This window comes from Otolemur garnettii, unplaced genomic scaffold (assembly GCF_000181295.1).
Source record: "Otolemur garnettii isolate 467f Iridium unplaced genomic scaffold, OtoGar3 scaffold00106, whole genome shotgun sequence".
NCBI classification, from domain to species: domain Eukaryota; kingdom Metazoa; phylum Chordata; class Mammalia; order Primates; family Galagidae; genus Otolemur; species Otolemur garnettii.
Window position 1 is genome coordinate 3219875 of NW_003852501.1, and position 9022 is coordinate 3228896.

At 40.3% G+C, this 9022-nt stretch overlaps 1 protein-coding gene across 2 annotated transcripts in view; it reads right to left on the reverse strand.

Moving 5' to 3' along the window:
• Nucleotides 1–3280: 3280 nt before the first annotated feature.
• Nucleotides 3281–9022, reverse strand: part of LATS2 (large tumor suppressor kinase 2) — a 90957-nt gene continuing 85215 nt past the window's right edge. For both annotated transcript variants that reach the window (XM_003796701.3, XM_023517235.1), the window contains exon 8: nt 3281–5585. In XM_003796701.3, the coding sequence (XP_003796749.1) occupies nt 5091–5585 (495 nt within the window). In that variant the 3' untranslated portion in view covers nt 3281–5090. The remainder of the gene's footprint in view (nt 5586–9022) is intronic.

The window sequence follows — 9022 nt, forward strand, 5'->3', positions numbered from 1 at the left end:
GCCTCCCAAGTAGCTGGGACCACAGGCGCCCGCCACATCGCCCGGCTGTTTTTTTTTTGGTTGCAGCCATCATTGTTGTTTGGTGGGTCCGAGCTGGGGATTCGAACCTGCCACCTTAGGTGTACGTGGCTGGCGCCTTAGCCGGTTGAGCTATAGGCGCTGAGCCAGGGAAATGGAGTATTATCTCACCAAGGAAAGCTTTTTTTTCTGATGGAAACAGATACAATGAGGTTAATAATGCCAGTATAGTACTACTTACAAATTTGCACTTAATAGCAAAGATCTTTTTTTTTTGAGACAGAGTCCGACTTTGTCACCCGTAGTAGAGTGCTGTAGCATTACAGCTCACAGCAATCTCCAACTCCTGGGCTTAGGCGATTATTTTGCATGAGCCTCCCAAGTAGCTGGGACTACAGCACCAAAAACTGCCACAATGCCCAGCTGTCTGTTGCGGTTCGGCCGGGCCGGGTTCTAACCTGCCACCCTTGGTATATGGGGCCGGTGCCCTACTCACTGAGCCACAGGCGCCACCCTAATAGCAAAGATCTCGATTATGCTAAGGTTTGTCAGTGAAAATACAATTTGAAAGTAGATACTGAGGCTTTAAATTTGGTTGATAAATCATATATGGAGGAAGTAGGAGGAATTTGATAAACTCCATTTCAAAAATCTGTAGTCCATAGATGGAGAGGAAGCACACCGTGGTGGTTAATGCTTTTGCCTTCCTGATTTGTCCAGGACACATAATGTGTAAGTGTGCAGAAAACTAGGAAGGAATGTAATATGCTATTTCTTTCCTCAACAGACACTCCAATCACACCCCAAAATGACCACAAATATGTTGAAACCAGGCCCAGTTGTGCCCTTGCAATGCTCCGAGCAGAGTCTCCCTCTTCTATGGAATCTGTCAGAAACAGTAAAGGAGTCTGTTCTCAGTAATCGGCTATCTGGCCACAAGCCCAGTTAGATAGTTCCTTTTAGCTGAGTGGAAGAGATAAAGTAAGGAGTCAGAAATCTTTTGGGTTTCTCTGAGGCAGGACTTAATCGCCATTACATAAATAAAACATAAAATTAGGATCATTGCTTTTAAGGACTTTCACTGCTTTTAAGGACTTTCACGTGGGTATTAACCATGCACAAAGACGATCTAGTTTTCTTTAAAAAAAATACTGTTTTTTCCTTTTTATTTTGGTTTTTGTTAATTATTAATATAGGGGCACATACGATTAGGTTACATCGTTTGCATTTGTAAGGTAAAGTCTGAGTTGTAGTTGAGCCCTGCATCCAGTCCTTCGCCCTACATTGTACCCGTTAGGCAAGATCTTATCGAACTCCCTCCTCCCCTTCCCCCACTACAATTTCTTCCAAAATAAACATCTAGTAAAATTTTTTAAATTATGTAGTCAGTGGGCAAAGATCAAAAAGATTGATAATGTATGACTGGCAACCAGCAAAATGCTCCTATGTATTTATTTCAATTGGGAGTATATATTGGTACAGTATAAATTTTGATTGTATCTTATAAGCTAAGAAGTTAGCCTATTATTCTTTAATAGATGCTGGACCAAGATAAGAGACTCTTCCTCAGAGAAAAATAACTGTATTTTTCACAACACAGAAAATGCTGTTTGCAGCAGTTCCCACTGGGGCCATGTGGAAGTCCCAGACCCAAGTCTGGAGAATCAACCTCTTTTTTTTTTTTAATTGTTGGGGATTCATTGAGGTACAAGAAACCAGGTTACACTGATTGCATTTGTTAGGTAAAGTCCCTCTTACAATCATGTCTTGCCCCCAAAAGGAGAATCGACCTCTTTTAAAGCAAGTAAAGCAAACTTGCTCTTAGACCTGAAGAGAGAGATTACGTTAGCTCCTTAAAGTTGATCACTACAAACCCAACCCTGAAAGCAGCGCAGTCAAGCCTTGCATTCTCGGTGCAACTAGCAAATGTGTAGGAGGGAGTCATGGAAGAATTACATACAACATGTATGCAGGGCAATCTGGTAATAAAAACTGCAAATTCACTTAACTTATGACCAAGGAATTCTACCTCAAGGAATCTGTCTACATAATTACTTTCACATGTATAAAATGATGGCTATTTAAGAGGATATTCTAATACTGTTTATAACTGAAAAAGATTACAAGATGAAATGTCCATTGATGTGGGACTAGTTTGAATATAACACCTTGACAATGAAATATTATGCAGTAAGAATCATGGGCTGGGTGTGGTGGCTCACTCCTGTAATCCTAGCACTCTGGGAGGCTGAGGGGGCTGGATCCCTTGAGCTTAGGAGCTCTAGCCTGAGCAAGACCAAGACCCAGCGTCTACTAAAAATAGAAAAATTAGCTGGGTGTTGTGGTGTATTCCTGTAGTCCCAGCTACTTGGGAGGCTGAGGCAGGAGGATCCGTGGAACCTAGGAATTTGAGGTTGCTGTGGACTATGACATCACAGCACTCTAGCCTACACAACAGAGTAAGACTCTGTCTCAAAGAAACCAAAACAAAAACAAAGACTAACCTAAGTAAACAAACTGGTACACTTCTGAATTTCTTAATACCATCTACCATTTAAATGAACTGAGAGGAATTATCCTCTCAGTTTAAGTATCAGGGGATTAGCTGCTATTCAGGATTTAATCCTGCTATTCAGGATTTTATCCCCCCTCCATATATATTTGATATCCCACTTAAACCACTTGACAATCCTAATGAAGTATATTTTGTTCATATTTTCTTTTTTTTTGAGACAGAGCCTCAAGCTATCCCCCCTCGGTAGAGTGCTGTGGCATCATGTTCACAGCAACCTCCAACTCCTGGGCTCAAGCGAGTCTCCTGCCTCAGTCTCCCAAGTAGCTGGGACTACAGGCGCCCGCCACAACACCTGGCTATTTTTTGGTTGCAGCCATCATTGTTGTTTGGTGGGCCCGGGCTGGGGATTCGAACCCGCCACCTTAGGTGTATGTGGCTGGCGCCTTAGCCGCTTGAGCCACAGGCGCTGAGCCATTGTTCGTATTTTCTAGAAGACAAATTGGTCGAAGAGCCACAGCCTGATTGATTAGAAGAACACTGCATGTCTAACTGCAAGCCCTTTTCCCACACCCTTCCCAAGACAGAGTCCTATCTGGGGGGCTGTTCTCCCCCCCTCATCTTGTGACAGTGGCTCCAAGAGCAGTTTACAATGTTGGCCGCATGTGAATCATGGGAAGCACAAGGGGGCTGTAACAGGCTGATAAAAGCAAGAACCTCCAAGTTCCAATAAAACATGACACTGAAAGATTTGGATTCAAAATTTTAATAATAAATTGTGCCAGTAGAAGCTTTTCAAAGGCAATGATATATCAATAAATAATAGTTAAATTGAGTTCCTGAGAAAGAACCTACCACATGAAAGTATGTCAGAGCGCTGTAAATAACATGGCATTACTATAAAATAGCAAAAATACTGACAGTCACGATTACAAGCACAGCAGACTTCAGAATGTGCCATTCATACAAATGTAAACCAGTACACAGGAAGTTTTTTTTTAGTTTAGACACTGATAAACTTGTAAGTCTTGTTGCCTAGATATATACTAAATAATGAATACATTATCATTATGCTAAGAATGTCAAGGAAAAAAATATGTGGAATAATATGAAAAATACGCATCAGATTTTTTAAAAAGCAAAAAGGAATTGAAATTTTACTCAAATATAAATCACTTTAAATAGGAATCATACTAATCTGAAATAAGGAATATTTTTTGTGTTTATCTATGTATATATATATACACACCTATACTTCTAAGAAAATATGTATGGCTTACTTTTTTTTTATTTGAATGTCACTTTCAAGAATCTTTGCTTTTTTACAAAAGTTAGAAAAATGTATTGTTTAGACCAAGTTAAGATTTGACATTTCAAAGCACACTAAAAAAAATGTAAAGAGCCATTAGATTGTTACTCAATTTCATCAGGGTAACATCAGCTATCCAAGACAAGAGGAAAAACGTTCATTAACCTTTCAGTGTGAGCAGTCTGCTGGTAAGTAGTAGTAAGGTCAGAGCTATTAAATTCCACATACCAGCTATACCAACGTGAAAGACCATACTGACTAGAGAAAAGGACATAGGTCTGCAATTAACTTAAATTTTTTGGCATAGCTAAATTAATCCCTTTAAGTTTAGTATATGACAAAAGTTTAAATTTACCCCTTGAAGAATCCAATCATACCCAGACACACACACGCACACACATATACATCATATCTCTGTTTACACATCTGCATTTCTTTAACACAACAGTAAGAGATGCAATCATAGCGAAGAAGTCACCCACACGAAACATTATCAGCACTGTCTAGAATAACTCATTTAAGACACTCGGTAAAAACAAATTCACAGGACCTGCTGTGAATGGCAAGATACGGAAATTTTATAATAGAAAAACCCTGCTCATGCAGCACTCTGTACACACTGGACATCCGAAGTCACACCACATTACCTTGCTCACACTTCCTATTATACTATAATATGCAAAAAGCCAAAAAAAAAAAAAAGCAGCTTTTAACATTATATCACAATTTTGAAATGTGGGGGAAAAGTACAGGATAAAAACCATTGTGTGAATAAAATGGTCTCTGTGATATCTGAGCAGAGTGTTATCTTTTTCTTACATTATTGCACAGAGATTTCTTATCACATGTTCTTCAGTTTTTATGTCTTTTCCTAAATGTGAATAAGTGCTATGGATAAAATACACATGTAGAAAATAACAGCAGCATGATTTGTCAAAGTTAATCCCTATAATTTAGTAAGAAAAAATGTATATAAACAAAATAAGTGCTCTTTCTAAACTGTACTAAGTTTTAAAAAATATTGTTTTAATGCAGTAAAGGTCCTCAAATGCCAATTCAAAACAATGCTGAGTCCTTTCATAAAAAGTGTCTTGTTTGTTTCAGGTTTTCTTGGTGAAGACCAGAATTTCAAGTGAAGTAATCAACAGACTAATTGAAGATTAAACAGCCCACAGCTTCCACAGGAGCCTCAGGACCAGCCAGGGCACCTAACCCCAGTGGAAGTGAGTGCTGGGGCTCCCCAGTCACCATCTACACATATACTGGCTGGCAGCTTTCAGTCTGATCCACCAGGTTGGGGTTTTCTACATCTGAGTTCTCAGACTGTGAAGATTCTGCTCCTGAAGGCTTTGGGCATCTAAAGGGGTAGCCGTTGTCATCAAAGAACCTTCGGAAAGTGAATTCATAGAATGCGTGCTCAGGGTGTTTGTTATTGGGGGAGGTGAGTGTGTCCCAGGCCTTGGCACTACCTTCGCTAGTGTCATTCCAGGGGCTTTCTTCATCTACAGGGTCAAAGTTTGAGGTGTCCATGGGGTGGGTGATGGTGGGAACGTAGGGGGCTGGCTGTTTCCGGATATCACTGGAGAAGTCGATGGCACTGAAGAACGGGTGGACCTTCAGGTCGTTGGCCCCGTCCCTCCCCAGGCGGTGGTCTGCGGCACAGCACAGTTTGGTGATGAGGTCCCTGGCCTCGGGGCTCAGCTTGACCTGGGCTGGAATGTGGAGGGTATTCTCCCAGTTTATCACCTGAAGAGACAACAGAACCAAAGTTGTAGTCTGTCCTTATATCTCAAGGCCAGTCTAGAGAAGCTTTGGACAGTATATGATGATGTGACCTTTAAAAACTGTTTAGCCAAAGAATTTTGTGCTTTCCACTAAATTAAAGACTCATAGTCTGTGAGTTATCCTTTAGCAAGGGATTTCTGTTGAGCCATTATGGCTCTCATTCAGTACTTAGTATGGGTGAGAGATGGTCAACTGGGGTTTTGTAAAGGGAAAAAAAGGGGAGGGAGGAGGGAAGAAAATAAATAAATAAGTAACCTCACTGAGAAGAAAAATAAAGCTGATTGACCCCACATGGCTTTGGCCTCAAGTGCTCAAACTCTACATATCAGTGATCTGGATATTCAGTCGATATAGTTGTTAGAGATCTGTATATTATGAGGAGAAGACCGAAGAGACTTCTCTCTTGTTTACACTGAGAATCAGGAGCAAATAAGACCAGTGTAATTGGCTACAGTAGGGGTGATAGGCCAGGGTAAGGCACAGAAAGATAGGCCAGGGTGTGTGGGTGGGAGAGTTGGTTTAAACTTTAGCAGCTACTTTTGTAGATCTAAAACTGTGAAACTCCTAGAAGAAAACTAGAATGAAATCTTCATGACCCTGGGTTTAGGAATGATTTATTGAATATAATACCAAAAGGACACACAACAAGAGTAAAAGTAAAGTGGGTTTCATGAAAACTTTAAACTTTTATAAAGAACATTACCAAGAGAGTAAACACAAATCAGTAGCCTTTGTATGTGTCAATAACAGCCAAGTTGAGAAGCTAATTGAGGACATAATTCCCTTTCACAGTAGCTACAAAAAAAAAAAAGAAATACCTGAGAATATACCTAACAAAAGAGGTGAAGGACATCTGTAAAGAAAATTATGAAACTGTGGCTCAGCACCTGTAGCTCAGTGAGTAAGGGTGCCGGCCACATACACCAAAGCTGGTGGGTTGGAGCCCAGCCTGGGCCTGCTAAACTATGACACATGCAACCAAAAATTAGCTGGGTATTGTGATGGGTGCCTGTAGTCCCAGCTACTTCGGAGGCTGAGGTAAGAGAATTGCTTAAACTCAAGAGTTTAAGGTTGCTGTGAGCTATGATGTCATAGCACTCTACCGAGGGTAATAACAGTAAGACTGTCTCAAAAACAAAAAGAAAATTGTGAAACCCTAAGAAAAGAAATAACAGAAGATATTAACAAATGGAAGAACATACCATGATCATGGCTGAGAAGAATCAATGTTTTTAAAATGTCTATACTTACGAAAGCAATCTGCAGGTAATAAAAACAAAGCCAGGGGCATCATCATACCATACTTTAGGCTATACTACAAGGCCACAGTGATCAAAACAGCATGGTATTGGCACAAAAATAGAGACACAGGCATTTGAAACTGAAGGAAACCATGAGATGAAATTAACCTCTTACAGCCACCTGATGTTTGATAAACCAAATAAGAACATACATTGGGGAAAAGAATTCCTATTCAATAAATGGTGCTGGGGCTCAGTGCCTGTAGCACAGTGGTTATGGTGCCAGGTTTGAACCTGGTCCAGGCCAGCTAAAACAACAATGACAACTGCAACCAACAAAATAGCTGACTGTTGTAGTCAGCACCTATAATCTCAGCTAATTGGGAGGCTGAGGCAAGAGAATCATTTAAGCTCAAGAGTTTGAGGTTGCTGTGAGCTGTGACACCGACACACTCTACCCAGGGCGACACAGTGAGACTCTTGTCTCAAAAATAAAATAAAATAAATAAATAGTGCTGGGAGAACTGGATGACCACATGTAAAAGACTGAAACTGGACCCACACTTATCACCACTTACAAAAATTGATTCAAGATAGATAAAAGACTTAAGTCTTTTAGATTTACATCTAAGGCATGAAACAATAAAAATCCTCAAAGAAAGTGTAGGGGAAACACTTGAAGATATTGGCCTGGGGAAAGACTTTATGAAGACGACTTCTGTGGCAATTGGAACAACAACAAAAATAAACAAATAGGACTTAATTAAACTGAAAAGCTTCTGTACAGCTAAGGAGACAATAACCAAATCAAACAGACAAACTTCAGAATGGGAAAAGATATTTACATGTTATGAATAGGACAAAAGCTTGATAACTAAGATCTACAGAGAATGCAAATTAATCAACAAAAAAGACCCAACAATCTCAAATATCACTGGGCAAAAGACATGCATAGAACCTTCACTAAATAAGATAGGCAGATGGCTAACAGATGAAAAAATGCTCATTGTCCCTAATCATCAGAGAAATGCAAATTAAAATCACCTTGAGATATCACCTAACTCCAGTGAGAATGACCCATATCACAAAGTCTCAAACCTGCAGAAGCTGGCATGAATGTGGATAGAAGGGAACACTTTTACACCGCTGGTAGGACTGCAAATTAATAGAACTTTTTGGGAAGGAAGTATGGAGAATCCTCAAAGAACTCAAATTAGACCTCCAATTTGATTCTGCAATCCCATTACTGGGCATCTACCCAGAAGAAAAAAAATAATTTTATTTTAAGGACAGTTGCACTATACTATTTTTTTTTCCCTGAGACAGAATCTCATTATGTTGCCCTGGTAGAGGGCCAGGCCTTGGTGTCACAGCTCACAGCAACCTCAAACTCTTGGGCTTACACAATTCTCTTGCCTTAACCTCCCAAGTAGCTGAGACTACAGGCAACTGACACAATGTCTAGCTTATTTTTGTTGTTGTTGTTGTAACTATCATTGTTTTTAGTAGGCCTGGGCCAGGTTTAAACCCACCAGCCCCAGTGTATGTGGCTGGCGCCCTAAACACTGAGCTATGGGCACTGAACCTGCTCTAGACTATTTATAATAGCCTGATTTACAATTGCCAAAATATGGATACAACCTAAATACCCACCAACCCAGGAATGGATCAACAAGCTGTGGTATATGTATATCATGGAATATTATTCAGCCATTAAAAAAGATGGAGACTTTACATCTTTTGTATTAACCTGGATGGAGGTACAACACATTCTTCTTAATAAAGCATCAGAAGAATGGAGAAGCAATAGGGCCAGGTGAGGTGGCTCACACCTGTAATCCTAGCACTCTGAGAGGCTGAGGCAGGTGGATTGTTAAGCAAAGGAGTTTGAGACCAGCCTGAGCAAGAACAACACCTTGTCTCTAAAAAATAGCTGGGCATTGTGGCGGGGGCCTGTAGTCCCAGCTACTGGGGAGGCTGAGGCAAGAGAAGGCCTGAATCCAAGAGTTTGAGGTTGCTGTGAGCTAAGACACCACAGCACTCTACCCAGGGTGACCAAGAGACTCTCAAAAAAAAAAAAAAAAAAAGGCTAATAAGCACATGAAAAGATGTTCAGCATCATTTAGTCATCAGGGAAATGCTAATCAAAGCCACAAT